Source organism: Erpetoichthys calabaricus, chromosome 10 (assembly GCF_900747795.2).
Source record: "Erpetoichthys calabaricus chromosome 10, fErpCal1.3, whole genome shotgun sequence".
Taxonomy (NCBI): Eukaryota; Metazoa; Chordata; class Cladistia; order Polypteriformes; family Polypteridae; genus Erpetoichthys; species Erpetoichthys calabaricus.
Window position 1 is genome coordinate 44,998,426 of NC_041403.2, and position 19,768 is coordinate 45,018,193.

The following is a 19,768-nucleotide window of genomic DNA, read 5'->3' on the forward strand; positions in this document are numbered from 1 at the left end:
ACAAGAACATAATCCGCATTTTTTACGCATTGTTAGCGGCAGACCGTATGTACGGATGCAAGCTGCAGGATTTTAGGGCTTAGAGACGCTTTGTTTAATTTAGTTATTTTAGTACTTTAGTAGGATCAAAATGCAGCTGTAGCTGTTAACACTGGCTGATGCAAGCGATGATGCAAGAGATTTAAGCAATAATAATTTAAATTTGACTGTCACACACTTTTTCGGTTAACCTTTTTATTGTTTAGAGTAGACTTAGATTACTTTAGGCTTGTAGAGAAGTTTAGACCCTAAAATGGATCAATTTTTGAAACATAAGCCTTCGACTTCACACCAAGAAACAGATAGGAGTGGCAGCGAAAGTGGTTATGATCAAGACGACACAAAAGTTGTTACTTGTAAGAAAACTAAATATGCTCGAAAATATGATGTGGAATATATTAAATACGGTTTCGTTCCATCAGCAAATGACCAAAATCTGCTGATGTGTGTTATTTGTTTGCAAATCCTCTCGAACGAAGCTATGAAGCAGACGAAATTGCGTCGTCATCTTACTACAAGACATCCAGATCTACAGAATAAAACCAAAGAATATTTTGAGCGTAAAGCCACGGAATACACTAAACAGAAGACAGTGTTAAAAACAAGAGTTACTCTCAACGAAAAAACTGTTAAAGCATCCTACTTGATTGCTCAGAGAATCGCAAAAGCAAAGAAACCACACACAATTGGAGAAGATCTTATCATGCCGGCTGCTCTTGAGATTTGCGATGTATTGTTTGGCTCAGAATATGCTACAAAACTGAAAAGCATTCCCATCTCGAATGATACTGTCTGCAGAAGAATTTCTGAAATGTCGGGGGACATTGTCATGCAGTTAACTGAACGGTTACAGTCTAATAAGTTTGCAATTCAATTAGATGAATCAACTGATATTGCTGGTGAAGCACAGCTGCTTGTTTATGTTCGCTATTGTTGGCAAAATGTTATGGAAGAGGAATTTTCTTTTTTGCAAGTCATTGCCATCAAGAACGATGGCGGATGAACTATTTTGTGTTATAAACGAATTTTTCACAATTTTTGGCCTGCAGTGGACGAACTGCACCGACGGTGCTGCCACAATGACTGGTCGCAACAATGGTGTTGTAGCCTGCATAAAGCAAGTGTCGCCCGAAATTGTAGACACTCATTGCATGATCCATCGTGAAGCATTGCCTTCAAAGAATATGCACGAAACTCTGGGACCTGTACTCGATGACTGTGTACGGATTGTAAACTTCATTAAAACTAGAACAGTGAACAGTCGATTATTTGCTCAACTTTGTATCGAGGCAGATGCAGAACACAAGCATCTCATATTGCACTTGGCTATTCGTTGGCTATCCAGAGGGAAAGTTCTTGCAAGAGTGTTTGAACTTCGTTTCAAATTGTTGCAGTTTTTGACCGAACACGATCTCGACCTGGCCGGTAAGGTCGCAGATACTGAGTGGCTTGCCATACTGGCATACCTTTCTGACATTTTTAGTCTTTTGAACAGTCTGAACTCATCACTGCAGGGTAAAGATGCCAGTTTACTCAAGACATATGACAAAGTGGCACCTTTTAAGAAGAAGCTACGACTTTGGCGCACACGACTCGAAAGCAATCCACACGACATGTTTCAGTTATTTTGTGAGTTTATAGAGAGCAATGAAGTCAACGGCGAGATGCTGAAATGGGACACTGGTGTAATAAGACAGCATCTGACATCTCTTGCTGAATATTTTGACAAATACTTCATGTCCGAAGACATTGAAGCTTTTGACTGGATTCGTAATCCTTTTCAGTGTGCATCCTCTGAATTAACCGGTCGTGCACAAGATGAATTAGCGGAGCTGTCTAGCGATCGCACATTACAAATCAAATTTGACAATCCTGCTACGGATATCTCTTCCTTTTGGTGCATAGTTTCGCTTGAATATCCGTTGTTGTCAGCACTAGCGATGAAAGTTCTTATACCTTTTTCAACAACTTATTTGTGCGAGGTTTCATTTTCTGCATTGACTGCCATGAAAACAAAATATTGGTCAAGAATGAACGTGGAGGATGATCTTCGAGTGTGTTTATCAAAAATTTCAGCCAGAATTGACATGCTATGTAAGCCCAAACAGCATCATCTTTGACAACTTTACTAATGTAAATGAAAATAAAATAAACCAGATAATGATTATCGTTGTTTCTCTATTTATTATTGTATTTGTGTAGCAAGCAATGAGCAACTAAACATGTAAAGAAAAAATTACATAATACTGTATTTTAGTAATATTTACCCCCAATTACTAAACGCATGAGCAATAAATTATATGCCAGTGAAGGCTAACATGTGGGCCGCAAAAATGTTTGAATTGTTAATGTGGGCCTTGCGTAAACAGGGCCTGAGAACCACTGATATATATATATATATATATATATATATATATATATATATATATATATATATATATATATTATAATATATATATATATATATATTATAATATATATATATATATATATATATATATATATATATATATATATATACACACATATATATTCCAGTTTAGCCCAATTCAAGCTTATTGGAGTCTGGCACCTAATCTGATACCACAGTTCAGAGTCACCAGTTAATCTAACCTGAATGTATCTGAAAGTGAAGGATGAAACCCATGCAGAAGCAAAAGATAATGCAAACTCAACACAGGCAAGAAGCAGCCATGGGATTCTAATCAAGGAAGGATATTCAATTCAGGAGGCACCAGCATTAAACCTTGCACCACTGTGACAACTAACTTTAAGTAATATGAGTAACAGAATTGAAATAAACTATTTAAAGTTAATACTAAATACAAGTGCCTTGACAGATGCCTTTCCAACATAATATAAATCTAAAGTGTGATTTAGAATATTAGAGAAGACAGAAAGTGTTCTGACAAAAAGCTAAAAATAAATATCACATAAAGTAAACAATTATGATGTTTTTGTATTACATACAGTGTGGGTGTATGTGTATATTTTATTTTATACTGTACATATATACATATATATATATATATACAGTATATATCTATATATATATATCTATATATATATATCTATATATATATATATATGTATATATATATACACATATATATATATACACACACATACATACACACACACTGTATATACTTTAATATATGCAAACGGAATTATGTCTAAGAAAACTATTTTAATTTCATTATCTATTGAGTATTTATACCACATAAGGTTCATTTGCAAGTTGTAAAATCCAATGATTGCCCACAATGGTCCTTCAGTGATTATGATAAAAAAAGCACTAGATTTTGATTATTCAAATTTTTCAGTAGTGATGGACTGGCCACACATGTCACTTGTTCTATTTTACCAACATTAAATATTGAACAACCCAGAAGTCAAACTCACATCTGGATTATTTCTGCCTGTAAGGTACAGAACATATCAAGGCTCCACTGCAGTTTTCCTTATGAGTTGTGAATGAGACTTAAGCTGAAGGCTTACCTGGCCGCAGGCCAAACCCATGCCTCTCTCTCCCATGCCGTGTGGACAGGATAAGTTTAACTCCAGGGCATCAGCACCAGAAGCCTTTTTAAAAATGGAAAATAGGAAAATTAGTCTGATATTGTGAAAGCCTTTTTCCAAAATCCAGGCATGCTTGCATGTGTCTGTGTTAACCAACTGCTGCAGCATATCAACTTAACTTCTTTAACAAGCATTGCTTTCCATGCAGCACAAAACCACAAGTTTGTGAAAGTAAATTTTATTTTTAATTAAGATTATTGACTGCTTTGAAGACAATGTCTGAAGTGCCTTTCTGTTTAATTGCTGTACAGGAACTTACTTTGATACTAAGAACAAAAGAAATTATTACTACACAGACATATCAGAATATTCAGACATTCAGACAAAGCATAACAGGAACGGGAACAATTTAGAAGAGAACAGGCTAGTCAGCCCAACAAAGCCTTACTTATTCCTTCCTTTTATTTTCAGTTTCTGTAAGACAACTCATGTTTACCTTTTTCATACTACGTATTTTAAAATGATTATGTGATACTTTAAGTGTTGTAAGTATTGGTTTTTCATTTTCTGTATTCTTACCAACTTATTACCAATACAACCTTAAATTGAATTAAGTGGTCTTGAAAATGTTATGTTTTCTTATAAAAATAATAATGAATGGTTTTAGAGTGTTTTTTGTATGTCTAAAGAATTTTACAAATGTTCAAAAAAGCATATCAGGAACAGAAGCACAGAAACAGTAAACTGGCTTAAAGATAATATTATTATTATTGAGAAAGACCATTATCTGCATCCTCGTACATTTGCGGTATTTCTTTTTAATAAAGCAGCATGTTCACATAACAGTGACAAGCTCTAACTCTCCCAGTCTCTGTCAGACAGGAATGTGATATGGGGACGATTCATTTTATTAGTCTACGACATCCTATCACGCGCTCAGATAAAAGATTAAAATGCCTGCATATGGTGCATTTTGTTAATTTCATATGCAAAATAATATTCTTTTTAAAAGGTATTTTACTACTTAGATATTTAAGAAAATTATTTTTAAACAGTGATTTACAGAGTTCAAAAAGTTTGAATAGGGAAAAAGCATTTGACAGGCAATTACATCTCCAAAGGGCCTTTAAAATGCATCAGAAGAGGGATTTAAACAATTACGAAACCTCTACAAACCTGCCAGAGTGAGTCCAACAGCAGATTTATGATTTTCCTCAAACTGACAGCCATTAGAGAGGAAAAGAATAATAAGCATTTTAGCCTTACAAAGAGCAGGGGAGCAAGAGGCATGATAAAGCCATTTATCATAGTCAGCCTTAAAAGTAGTAGAGCTCATGTCAAGCATGGATTCCGTAAAAGATTTCATGGTCAATTAACCGAGAACAGGTACAAAATGGACACAATGCAAAAAGATCACAGAGCCAATTACCAATAATGTTTAATTTCACCCTTGTTCGTCCATTGCTTTAGGTTAAAAGTATTTCCTTCAACACAGCATAAAAGAACCAGTGACACGAAACTAACTATCAATATGTGATCACAATGAGAGGCTTTAGTTTAGTTTGGAAAGCAAAGCCCATTAAGTAGTTACTATTGTTAAGTTTGATTAGAAATAAAGCTAGAAAGAGGAACAGACAATAATATTTTAATAGAAATTGAACCTTGTAATAAGTTTTGATTGAGACAAATACAAATCCCACAAACACACAAAGAAATTGGATTTACCATACTGGGTCTAGCTCATATGCAGATCATTGACTTAAATAATTATGCAACGGTTTGGTCAATTCACTGAGCATTTATTGTGACATCAGACTCTTTAAAGAGAAGTGCTTCATAAAACTAAAGCCTGCCTTACTTTCGAATCAATGCAACTTTGCCCCTCCAGAGCAACCAACATGACTTCAAATTTGACACTGCATGTGCCATTCCCACTGTTAATTCAATTCTGTCTGTCGCTACTGTATCACTCACACACACACACACACACACACATATATATAAATTCAGTTTAATGTTAATGCAAAATTCAAGAACGACTATCTTTAGTTCACATCTAAAAGGAAAATATTGTACAGGTGAACCGAAATGTTGTGTTTCAACTTTCCTTTTATTTTTTGGATAATAATTAATATTTGCCCTTACATAAATTTATATGCATGCATAATTAATATTCATTGTTACATTTGAAAGGAAAGTCTATTATAGCATTACATTTTTTTTTTAAATTATATTGAATTTATTAAAATCAAATAACATTCCATAAACATAACTCAAGTTTTACAAAAAGAAAAAAACGAAAAATAAAAAAGGTTCGAAATCATATATCATTACATGGTATTTCACCCAAGAAGCATCTGCAGGCCATCTGGCCTAGCGGTTAAATGTATGGACTGCACACCTCAGTCTTAACCACTGCTTTAGCCTGAAAATCTGATTAGTATTTAGCCTTTGTGAGTGTCAAAGGAAAATGATGTAATTCTGGAAAATATAAGGAAAGTACTTGAGGATGATATTTGAAATGAAACTCACATCAAAGTAATCTTCAGGCCAGACTAGTATTTATTTATACAAACACTAGAAGAGAGGTTATTGAAGGTTCATCCCTACCTAGCAAAAAACAGTAATGGCACTTTAGCACTGGAACCACAGTGCTGCTGTAAAAAGAACATATGTCACAGACGGCCGGGACGCCTCTTTACAGAGAGGACTGGGGGAGCAAGCGTGAGCAGAACAGTACCTCCCCCAGGACGTTAGTTGGCAGCCCCAATGGGTTGCAGTGGTGCCTCGGATTCTCACAGGGCTTCATGGGAGTTGGAGTTATCTACAGCCCTGTTGGGATCTGGGGGTGCGGTCAGGGGGTACTACAACAGCTGCTGAGCCCTCTTGGGTGGGTTTTCCGCCACATCTGGAAGTGCTGCTGAAAGTAGGTCAACGAGCACCATGAGCACTTCCGGGGGCGTTATAAAAGGAGCCAACAGTCACCACTCCGGGAGCCAGAGTTGGAAGGAGAGAGACAAAGGTTGCTAGAGAGGAGTGCAGGATAAAGAAAAAGAAAGAGAAAGTAAAGTACAGTGGAACCTCGGTTCACGAACGTCTCGGTACACGTACAAATCGGTTTACGACCAAAAAGTTTGCCAAACTTTTGCCTCGGTTCACGACCACACACTCGGTATACGAACAAGCCAGTTTCCCTTTCGGTTTGTACATGTTCAGTCTCTCCTTGTGCATTTCCTGTGCAGCGAGCAAAAGAGAGAGAGAGCGAGAGAGCACGCAACACACACACGAGAGAGAGACACACACACACAGGCAGCGTGAGAGAGAGAGCTGGACGCATAAGGTAGGAAGGCAGTTAAAGAATGCACTGGGCTTGATTTTGTTTTCACTTCTGTTTACAGCGATCGGTTCATAGTATGCATTGTTGCAATGTTACTATTCTTGGTGGTTTATTAAATTACGGATTTTTTCAAATGTTCATTTTTTTCCCTGTGCTTAAAACTCATTAAAAAAAAGTGTTTTTAGCCAGCGGTTGGTAGCGCTATATCGCGAACTATTGCAGTGTTAGTTTTCTCTGTTGTTCAAGGTTTTTACATTTAGTTTACTATTACGCTGTGCATTCTATGGTTTAATTAACTATATTTGTGCTTAAAAACTTAAAAAATATATATATTTACATACAGTTTGTATGGTCTGGAACGGATTAATTGTATTTACATACAATCCTATGGGGGAAATTGCTTCGGTTCACGACCAAATCGGTTTACGATCAGAGTTTTGGAACGAATTATGGTCGTGAACTGAGGTTCCACTGTATTGGGATTGTGCTTGTGTTTGGGACTGTGTTGTGGGCTCGAGGGAACAGGGAAAACATTCTCCAAGAGCGAAAAGAAAACACAAAACAGCTTGTGTTTTTATAAGTGTGCCTCCTGCGTCTGTCTGTATTGGGTTAAGAGCTGGTATAGTGTCACCGTCACACATAACATTATCAGAGATACTTAATACAGTTCAGGTTGCAGAGGACCTGAGCCTATCCACGCAGCACTGAGTGCAAGGAAGGAGTGAATCAACTCTGGATAGGACTCTTGTCACACACACCTACAGGAGGCCAAAGTAGCATTTCACAGAAGATCTCACATGTACTGCTGACAGTGTAAAAGTGGTGATGAAGATGCAACACCACTTTTTAATTTCAGGAGGCTGAAGATGTTTGGCAAGGGCCTGTATACCATCAGATCATTTTACACCTGTACCTTTGAAAGCATCCTAATTCAATGTGTTACTGCCTGGTATGGGGACGGCACTGCCCTCAGATCACAAAGTCTTGCAAAGAGTAGTGCATTCTTCCCAACAAATCATGGGAGGTGACACTCCTTACCAACAAGACATACATGTTAGGTAGTGCCTAAGGAAAGCCAAGAAAATCATCAGTGACACCACTCTTTAGAGTCATGAACTGTTCAAATTGTTACTTTCAGGCAGACAATGTCATACAGGCTCCGAAACAGCTTCTTCCATCAAGTTATTAGGATGCTGAATTCCGCATAGTGACTGGTACTAAGCCTTATCAACACCCCAACCCTCCACCACACTAATGCTACTGTTCCTTCATCCCTACAATCCTTTGCACCTCAACTATTTTATGCCATTATTTCATGTTGAGCCCCTAAACCCTAATATTTATTTTAGTAAATACCATCAACAAGACTTCTTTATATCATTTACAGAAGCATGTAAAAAGACAATTCTCTTCCCTCCTTCTCCTTCCACTCCTCCAGGTGAGCTTCATCCTCTGCCTCCCACCCCTTAGGTGAGGCGTCAAAACCCTTCCAGTGTTACAGCCCTGCATGTTGAAAACACTTCCAGAGTGATGTGGAAGTTCCTTAAAATAGGGGTGGTATGTCCCTACAGTTCTCCCTGGCGGTGCCCATGAGACCCAGCAGGACTGTCTGATGGGACTGCAATTCCCAGCCTGTCCTGCGGGTATCCATGCAGGCACCGTAGCCCAGGGAGACTGTCACCAATTTTATCGGGTGAGTAAATAGTTCAAGTGGGTAGGCTCCCTGTGCCCTCCTGGCCGGGCAAGAAACCTTCAACCATCCTGGCCTGAACACCAGCCCCTGCTTGGTGTCGATGACAATGCCCAATTGTTTACTTACTGTATGTAGCGATTTTATTTTGTACAATGTGTGACCGATAAATTGATATTTAAATGTTTTTATTATATGTGTACTGTACCGTGTACAGTAAATTTGCTGTCAAATGAATATTGCTCTACTGCTGTGGAGCTTATGCACAAGTTTTTCACTCACCTGTACATTTATGTTAAGGAAAGTGACAATAAAGTGACTTTACTTAACTTGAGTCATGAATTTACCTAACATCTTTGGATACGAGGAGGAAAACCAGCACGAAACCTAAGCAAACATGAAAAATGAGTAGATCCCATGAAGAAAGCAAGTAGTCTCAGGATTTGAAGCTGGGATTCTGAATCCATTAGGAAGAAATTGTAATCACAGCCTTTTAAGTGCTAAGCACGTTATAAGAAACTCAGCTCTGTCTTTAGCAAGGTGGCCAAGCACAGTGAAAGGAGCTGATAAATTTGAATTGCTGAAAAGCAGACAGACATTTTTTTTTGGAAAAATTAATTATATGGTTTAAAAAGCAGATTTAAATAAATGATACTTGCAGTGATACTTAATGTTGTTTGACTCATATCTGCATTGTAATTTTTTTTTTTTTGAGCATTACTTTCTGACATTACTCGGTATATAATTGAAAATGACTGAATGCATTTTAAACATCCAGTTTATGCAGATACCTCCATGAATACTGAAGAACAGCATACTTCATTCCAGATGTATGTGAGCTGAGACACCCACTGATCATTGTGCTTTAAATCAATTCATACAGTACCTTAAACAATGTCTGAATGTTAACATTATTACTTCTTATAGATATCACAGTAGAATTTGTCAGCATTATTTTTCCATTTTGTGTGCTCTTTGTTATGCGTTTTTTAACTCCAGTACTCACAGTACTGTCTACAGCAAATCTTTAAAATGTCACCATAAATGAGGCAGCTGACACCAGTTACCAGGTGTCTTTTTGTTATTGTGTCATCTTCTGCAATTCATGCAAAAATTACCCAAATTGCAAATAGGGTAGACTCTGGCAACAAAATGAAGCATTTATTGATATCTGTGAAATGTTTCTTTTGATGGGATTCATCCATAGTAAAATACTAGTACCCTGAATATTCCTATTACTAAAGATGACAAAACAACAGGGGAATTGGTAACTGGATTATGTTTGGACCTGGCAACTCGGTGGAAAGATTTGAGGGTAAAATATAAGCAACATAACAACAATAAATTACTGGAGACACTTAGGTGGCAATTCTAAACTACTCACATTATGTTTTGAGTTAGCTAATACTTTAGAACATGGGGTGTCAAGTTCAGTCCAGGGGGGCTACAATAGCTGCAAATGTTTGATCCAATTTAATTTGCTAATTAGAAGCCAGTTATTGCTGCTGAAGTTAATTGTTGTTCAAACACCATTTCTGTGCTTCACTTTAATTAAATCACTTGTTAAGATTTTCAACCCTTAATTGCTTCTTTTAGTCTTAAACAGTTACATTCACTTTTTAATTGCTTTTTATTTTCTTAACAAGCTGCTCATTAAGAATAAGATGTTAAATAACAAAGTAACTAGCAGTTTGCCATCTGACTTGGTCCTGCTCACACCCGTATTCATCATGAAGTATATGTATTGAGAAAATATTTCAAAAGAAGTGAAATAGAAAAAGTGAAGGCCACTAATCATTTGGAAGATATTCTGGGGAAAAAAATCATTAATATAAGATTGACTTAACGTGGCATGAAGGCTAAGGTGTGAGGTGAGGAGACCACACAAACACCTCAGGTGGTACCTTGGTTAAGGGTGACATTATCTAGCAAGAGTATTTTTTAACATTATGTAATAAAATATATTAAAAAAAAAGATTTAATTATGAACCTCACAAATTGCAAACTAATCCTAATCCTTATGTATAAATAAACTTAAAAAACTGTAAGATATATTTTCAAATGTCTCATAATGCATTTTAACATTCTGTTGTAATGCAGCTTGCACAGCCTGGCAGCAAACTTCCAAGAATCAGAACGGCCCATGCGCATTTCGAAACTACTGCATGATACTGCTGTTCATTTTCCTGATTTTCATATATTTTGTTGTGTTAACATTGACAATGCCATTTTGTAAAAAAATCTAGAATGGTAATATGGGGTTTGTCACATGTATAATGTCTGTTAAATGCCCATTAAGGTTGCCACACTTATGTTTAGTTAAGGCGGCCTAGACAGAGTCTGAAAATGTCAAAGTAAAGAAATAGGCAGGATGACTAAAATGGCCAAGTTTTATTTAGCATTCAATTTTGCAATCACAGCACTGATTATTGTAAAGCCTGTATCGCAATATCTTTATATATATAAAATCCAATGTCTGTCTGTCTGTATATCTGTTTTGATTTTCATGACAGAACTACTTAACGGATTTAGATCTGTTTTTTTTCTATAATTTGCTTGAACATTCCGGTTGATTTTGCAACTCTCATCGTATTATATTATAGTTCGATTGCGGCACCGATTTATTCCCGTGAATCTGAAAGACAGGCTGTGGGCCAAGGGGAGGGGGAGGCAGGACCTCAGGAGTAGGGAGCCAGGCGGGGTCATCCTCATTCACGCGCCACCCTCCGTTCAAGTCGCTGTACCTCTCGCCATTTGTTGGACTTGCCTCCGCTTAGCTAGAAATACCTGTTTGTTCAGCAGACAGACTGTGAAAGAGTAACATTTGACATTTTTGAGAGGGAGATCTCAGCTATGTGTGTTTTAGAGGGTAGCTGCTCATTGGCAGAGATATCACGGCTCTTCTCCCCATGCGGGGGACGCTCTCCCATCAGAGCTGAACAGGATCAGATACAGTGGCAACGTTTGATATTGGAGTGTACCTACCTTCCACTTGGCCAGAGATACCTTACCAACCGTTTACATTTTTGGCAAAGAGATCACAGCTACATTCTCATCCCTGATAGCAAAACCAAAAATATTACATATCAAGAGGCCCTTGGATATGAAAGCTATCAATATAAATTCGTCTCAATACAAATTATTACATTTCTAAAAATTTTTTTTCATTGATTTCTAAAGTTTGCCCTGTTTTACTACTATGCGGGTGGAGCCGTGGGGGACAACTAGTATATGTAGATTAAGGGTGTCATCTCATGCCTAGAAAGGTTTGCAGGGTATGGGTGGTTAGGGGCAAAATGTACCTTGCTATAGTTGACATTATTTAAAGCTGAACTTGCATGGCATAATGAAAGCCCTAATAAGCCACAAAATTAGACAACATTCTCTGTTATCACCAAGAATTAGCTTCTAATTCATTACCTGTGTGATAACAAAATATGCAACATCTGCAGCGCTCCATGTCTAACCTTGAACACCTTTGCTTTAGAGCTTCAAGCATTACACTTACAGCTTTTGTTCTGAAGTAACTTAATTGACAAAAAAAATTTAAAAAATCTAAAAGCTAAATAAAGAATTTACTGCTTGACTTTAGCAGTAAAAGCAGAAACTATAAAGTAAACTATAAAATGATTATGAAAGACGTCTACAGATGAAAAATATGCATACAAAGTAATTTATCAAACTCCTAAACAATTCTGTTAAAATGTGACTCCTGTAATATGCCACAGTTGAGATTCTGCTGTAGGTTTCTATGGCAGCCTTCTAAAGCTGAACATGTCTTAATTAGGTGCATCAAGGTGGAGCAGACAACTATAAATAAAATACAGAAATTACGTACTTGTCTACAAAGAGCTGGCTGTTGCAGAAGACACTACTCCCAAAACAGCCGAGTTACACACGGGGCCAGAGAAATTACAAATATGTATTGGAGGCGGTCGGCCAGCCAGTCAGTCAGTTAGGATTTGATGTTTCATCCTTTATCATATTAAAATGACTGCTTTGTCTTCTACTAGATAGAATCCATCTCTGTTGTTAGTTATTAGCACTAAAACATAAGTAACATGATACTTATAATTGGATACTAACCCTCACCTATTCTGTTTCTCTTCTCGATACTCAAATGTGGCACTTGGTGCCACGGCCCACCTGTCGAGTTGTTTTGCCTGCCTAAGGTAAAGTCATCCCTGATGGAGGATTGCAGGAATTGTGGGAAGGAGGGGTAATTTCATCGGATTGGCTGGCCCAGCGCTGTTTCAGCTGTGGAATGGCCAAATGGGGGAGGCAGCTTGATGGATGAGGTCTCCAGGACTCTAAATATATCCAAATCTTCTTATGTGATATCATCTGCTGTTAAATTCTGCTCCGTACTTCTAAAATTTTTATTTTTATACTGTATTGAGGATTTGTTCTGTTCTGTGTATTGTATTGTATTGTATTGTATTGTATTGTATTGTATTGATCCCCTTCTTTTGACACCTACTGCACACCCAACCTATGTGTAAAGGGGTCTCTCTTTGAAACTGCCTTTCCCAAGGTTTCTTCCATTTTTTCCCTACAAGGTTTTTTTTGGGAGTTTTTCCTTGTCTTCTTAGAGAGTCAAGGCTGGGGGGCTGTCAAGAGGCAGGGCCTGTTAAAGCCCATTGCAGCACTTCTTGTGTGATTTTGGGCTATACAAAAATATATTGTATTGTATTGTATTGTACTATATCCAAATTTTTTCCAAGTCAAAAAGAACAGAGAATTATACTTCATAGAAACAATTCAAAAATGAAAAAAACTGTGTTTAAATATGTAGTAATTAAGTGATGTAAGTAATATGGAAATTCCATTTCAACCACAAATCTTTGTAACAATAAGATGTGACTTAAAAATGAGGGAAAAGAGAACCAAAGAAAAGTTGGGGTGCCAGCCAGGTCAGCCCATTTACTGCCAGTGTCCAAAACAAAGAACAAAAATGAGCATGTGGTGGCACAACAGAAATCATACACAATATACAGTGGTGTGAAAAACTATTTGCCCCCTTCCTGATTTCTTATTCTTTTGCATGTTTGTCACACAAAATGTTTCTGATCATCAAACACATTTAACCATTAGTCAAATATAACACAAGTAAACACAAAATGCAGTTTTTAAATGATGGTTTTTATTATTTAGGGAGAAAAAAAATCCAAACCTACATGGCCCTGTGTGAAAAAGTAATTGCCCCTTGTTAAAAAATAACCTAACTGTGGTGTATCACACCGGAGTTCAATTTCCGTAGCCACCCCCAGGCCTGATTACTGCCACACCTGTTTCAATCAAGAAATCACTTAAATAGGAGCTGCCTGACACAGAGAAGTAGACCAAAAGCACCTCAAAAGCTAGACATCATGCCAAGATCCAAAGAAATTCAGGAACAAATGAGAACAGAAGTAATTGAGATCTATCAGTCTGGTAAAGGTTATAAAGCCATTTCTAAAGCTTTGGGACTCCAGCGAACCACAGTGAGAGCCATTATCCACAAATGGCAAAAACATGGAACAGTGGTGAACCTTCCCAGGAGTGGCCGGCCGACCAAAATTACCCCAAGAGCGCAGAGACGACTCATCCGAGAGGTCACAAAAGACCCCAGGACAACGTCTAAAGAACTGCAGGCCTCACTTGCCTCAATTAAGGTCAGTGTTCACGACTCCACCATAAGAAAGAGACTGGGCAAAAATGGCCTGCATGGCAGATTTCCAAGACGCAAACCACTGTTAAGCAAAAAGAACATTAGGGCTTGTCTCAATTTTGCTAAGAAACATCTCAATGATTGCCAAGACTTTTGGGAAAATACCTTGTGGACTGATGAGACAAAAGTTGAACTTTTTGGAAGGCAAATGTCCCGTTACATCTGGCGTAAAAGGAACACAGCATTTCAGAAAAAGAACATCATACCAACAGTAAAATATGGTGGTGGTAGTGTGATGGTCTGGGGTTGTTTTGCTGCTTCAGGACCTGGAAGGCTTGCTGTGATAGATGGAACCATGAATTCTACTGTCTACCAAAAAATCCTGAAGGAGAATGTCCGGCCATCTGTTCGTCAACTCAAGCTGAAGCGATCTTGGGTGCTGCAACAGGACAATGACCCAAAACACACCAGCAAATCCACCTCTGAATGGCTGAAGAAAAACAAAATGAAGACTTTGGAGTGGCCTAGTCAAAGTCCTGACCTGAATCCAATTGAGATGCTATGGCATGACCTTAAAAAGGCGGTTCATGCTAGAAAACCCTCAAATAAAGCTGAATTACAACAATTTTGCAAAGATGAGTGGGCCAAAATTCCTCCAGAGCGCTGTAAAAGACTCATTGCAAGTTATTGCAAACGCTTGATTGCAGTTATTGCTGCTAAGGGTGGCACAACCAGTTATTAGGTTCAGGGGGCAATTACTTTTTCACACAGGGCCATGTAGGTTTGGATTTTTTTTTCTCCCTAAATAATAAAAACCACCATTTACAAACTGCATTTTGTGTTTACTTGTGTTATATTTGACTAATGGTTAAATGTGTTTGATGATCAGAAACATTTTGTGTGACAAACATGCAAAAGAATAAGAAATCAGGAAGGGGGCAAATAGTTTTTCACACCACTGTATGCTTTTTAGCTTCTCTCAAGCAAGTCTGGATCAGGGAGTTCCATCATGTGGGACTCGCCCTCTTCCGGTAGCCCTTGAATTTATTTCATTCGGAATAGAAGAGGCGTGGTTTAGTTGAGAAGGGGTGTGGCTGAGGTGTCCTCACTGAGTAGCTTTCCGGAGCTACGAGAAGAAAAGAGGGGGTATTTTTAGTGTTGGCACCCCCTCTTGTCCTGCAGGGTATTGCATACCCTGTCTGAGCCTGGAAGGTGATTCTCAAGAGCTCATGCGTGACAAATATCAATATACAACAAAGAGGTTCTCCATTGGAACAAGGTGAAGCCGCATTTTCTGTAATGAGCAATTTGTAAAATTTGGTGTCACATATCTTGATAAATAACAAAAAAATCAAAAATCATTCAGACAAGGAATTTATTAAAAAAATAATATACTTCCATCTTGTTGAAAGCGTGGAATCTGAGGTTGTAGGCAAACATAATTAAGAAATAAATGTAGATTTTATGTTTGATAGCATCTAAAGATTTTCTTCAAATGTTTATAGTAATTAGTTAACATTTAATTCAGAACTGAAACATTTTGTTATTTTATATAGGAACACATAAGCAAATATTAGAAAAAGATTATGACCCAAATGTATCAGAAATTGACAGTTTTGCGTGGATTTAATAATGCATAAAATAATCACGGCCTGAAGTTCATAAGGTGTTTCCTTTCTGTTGTGTTTAGGCACTTCAGTACATCCACTTCTAATCTTACTGAACTATTAACCATTTTAAATGTTAATTCAATTTCTATAAACATAATAGAGTATTCATTCTTCTATATGCTAAGTGTATGTAGGAAATATGGACTCATGATGTCAAATATTACCAATTGAAGAGGTGAGTTCCAAAACCTGCTAAGTACATTTTTTGCCGAACTTTAGGTGAAGCATGGTTGTGACTCATCAAAGGGTGGGCTATGTGCTTGGTATTGAAGTGGGCTTCAAAACCTGCTAAGTACCAAAATATAGTGCTAAAAATTTTGATGTGAGTTCCAAAACCTGTTAAATACGTAACCAGCTTAGTTCCAAAAGCTGCTAAGTACACCAGCCAATCATCTCGGCGCATTCATCGTGTGACAAAAAAATGGCGGATGTAAATATGGAGTTTGTTGAGCCAATTTCTAAATCAAAAAATCCCAGGAAACGAAGCAGACATCCTGAGAATTGGAAAAGAAACGTAGAAAAGAAGAAACAATATAGCGGCACTGAAAAGACGCCAAAGATTTCTTGCAATCATGCAGGTGTTGGTAGGCATCGTGGAACGAGATCCGACATTGGCCAGCTCACTCCGGCCGATGTTGAAAAGTTTCACAACGACTTTTACAAAAATCAAGGGAAGTGGAGCCAAGATGCTTTTATTCTGGTCCAGATGTGCATTACAAAGCCAAAGGCTCCACGAAAGAAAAAGCCAGCAAAGTGAGTGACCACTGTTGAATACTATGCAAGATATTTCAAAACATATTCTTAATAATTTTGAATATTAGTAAACTACGAATATGCGGATGCTTTTATGGGTATAATGAGTCAGCTAAGCTGAGGTGATTTTATATAACTACCACTAGCTAGCCGTTGTCCGAACCTCTAGATATCGGGTTTAGGGTTAGAGATTAGGATTAGGGTTGGCTAGTGATAGTTATGCATTATTTGATTTGCTCAGCTTCGCTGGGGAGCTGATCACCTGAGCTGATCATCTAGGCTGATTCATTGTAGTCACAATTTATTGGAGTTTGGATAAGGGTTCTGATTCTCCACACCTCTCCACGGTTGCATGTTAGCCAAACCCTAAAATGTTTGGACGATGATTCATATTATTTGCATCGGTGCATCGGGAATTCATGACTTTTAGCATTACTTTTTAGCTAAATAGTTTAGAGACTAAAAGCTCTGTATTTCATTTGTTATATAATAAAAATATTTCAAGATCCAGAGCACTTTACATGAAAGTTTCTACTTATAGGTTTATGGAATAGCATTGATTTAGCGTCAAAACCTAAGTACGTTTTTTTCCTATTTTTTACAAAAATGTAAAATATTCGGATTTCTGAGATGTCAAGCAATTGACCTTCAGTAATGTAAAAACCAACATTCTGCAAAAAGAATTCTAAAAATATCATTTCAAATACTTAAAAATTATTTTTCTCCTTTTCACAAAAAGTTGTTTCCTGTAATTAGCTGATTTTGCAACTCAGCTCTTCAATTGTGGCTTAAATAATGAAGAGAGCAAAAATGAAAATATTTTACAGGCTCATTGAACTTTACTACTGGAAATGTATTTTATTAAAGTCTTGGGTAGTATTCTGCAAATTAAACAAGTAAAGTGAAATTATTCAAATAAAAAGAAAACAAAATAATAATAATATTAATAATAATAACAATATAAAAAAGCAGGGAAACAATAATCCATGACTAGTCTGACTGATGTGTTTCAACAGGTATTTTGAATATTATCAAATGTGTGTGACTTTTACAGGAGCTGATCTCAAGTATATACAGTAGGTGTAACACTGCCACTGTCATTTTCAGATCTGAAGAGAAAGCCAGGCCTCTAGCCTTTCCGGTAACAGTAAGCTTAGGACCTAGGCAGTCAGAACACATTCATTTTGGGACTAAGAGTGGAAGCCCGAGCTTGATAAAGACTCCAGACACTTATTTCAATCTTCTATTATTGCGCCATCCTATAGAATTTAAAGATTAGACAATTAAGTGGTAATTCCAATTCGTTTCTCAAATCTTTTTCATGGCTTGTTGTCTATTTGTGATTATAGAGATGTAGTCAGCAGGATTTTTGAGCCCTTGGGACATGAGGTACCGGATGAAGTTACAAAGTGTTGTGTTGACCCTGTTGCAGATGGCAAAGTAGATGGGGCTGATTCAGATTCATGGCAAACCAACAAATTATGCTAGCATAGGAAGTGATTTGAAGAAGGACTGCGGCTGAGGCACCTCAGAGAGGTAGAGAGGTGACAGTGACTCAGTTACTGGTGTCTCTCAGACACAAGGATGATGCTGAAGCTTATTTCCAAGTATTTAAAAGAACTCCTACCCTTTATAACTGGCCAGTATGAGACTGGGCTTTCATTCTTGGTTCTTTCCTAAAGGAATGTGCTTTGAGGGATTAATAATACTTCAATGACCAAAACATGACAGACAAACAAAATTAAAAAATAATAATAATAAACAGATAGATAGATAAACAAAATCTTGCTGCACTTTGGTGTCACACTCAGTATAAACACTAACAAATGCAAAAAACAGAAATTCCACCAGGCAATGTACATGGAGTTGTTCTCTGGGGGCATGTAGCTAAGATCAACTGAAATAACTGCTGATCAAACTATGGAGCTCATTGCCTTAGATATTGTGCATTCTTGGCCTGATTCACTTAGTAGGTCTATGCAGATGCATACATGGAAAATAATAAATGAGCTGGGAGATCAGTGTAGAGACATTCTTGAACTGGTATCATAGGGGCCTGAACATTGACTCCAATGATTGCCTAAATTGTCATGTAAAGAGCTCAAATTGTCTTGAAGAAAGAATGAGTCCTCTAGCTGTTCCACCGAATAGCCCTGATGTTTTTACTTCAGAGAACTCAAACACATGTAACATTCACATCTAGTTGCCTCTGGATGAGTGGGTGACATGCACCTGTACGTTACTGTATGCTGGCTTTATATACTTCCTAATCTGGGTTCACATTCCAGGTCCTCACTGTGTGGAGTTTGCATTTTCTCCCATGTCTGTGTGGGTTTCTTCCAGGTGCTCCATTTTCCTTCCACTGTCCAAAGACATGTAGGTTAGGTGAATTTGTGATACTAAATTGGCTTTAGGGTGTGTTTGGTATGTGTGTGTGTATTCACCCTGTGATGGAAAGATGTCCTCTCCAGTGTTTATTATTGCCTTGCTCCAGCACCCACCATGACCTTAGTTTGGATTAAGCAGGTTGAAAAATGACATGACATGTTAGTTACAATGCACAGTGGGGGCTAGGTGGTCTTTGGCCTTGGAATCCCTGCAAATTTTTTTTTCCCCCCAGCTTAACTAGAGATGTTTTATGTTTTTTCTGCCCTCCCCACCATCATCTGACCTTATACCATATATAAGGAATCTACCTTTCTACTAATTATATATCGATGATATGTAGACCCATACTGATTTTTTGTTACTTATTCATTATTATTTTTACCTGATTTAATTTGTTTTTCTTTTCTTGTAACTATTTATTTGAGATTTTCTAAAATACAATGTGAATGAAAATGTGCTACAGAAATAAATGTTGTTATTGATATATCAAATACATTTGCTACAAAGGGAAAAAAAAACACGTTGAGAACCCTGATTGGACATTGGGCATGTCATATACAAGGGTGTAAAGCTACTTTACTGCAGCTAATTTCAGGAGTACAAGGGGGAGGATTTGAGTGTAACACAACTTCTAATTTCTCTTTCTGCCCTTCCCTAGATCTGAGAAGAAAGCTCAGGAGTTTGAGTCATAAGCTTGTGGCTCCGTACTTTCCAGACCC

The 19,768-nt window shown here is 37.4% G+C and overlaps 1 protein-coding gene across 2 annotated transcripts in view; it reads right to left on the reverse strand.

The window, feature by feature from the left end:
• The window catches only part of LOC114658374 (dihydropyrimidine dehydrogenase [NADP(+)]-like), a 1,245,381-nt gene that overhangs the window by 318,666 nt on the left and 906,947 nt on the right, over positions 1 to 19,768 (reverse strand). For both annotated transcript variants that reach the window (XM_028810459.2, XM_051933021.1), the window contains one exon: positions 3,541 to 3,624. In XM_028810459.2, the coding sequence (XP_028666292.2) occupies positions 3,541 to 3,624 (84 nt within the window). The remainder of the gene's footprint in view (positions 1 to 3,540; positions 3,625 to 19,768) is intronic.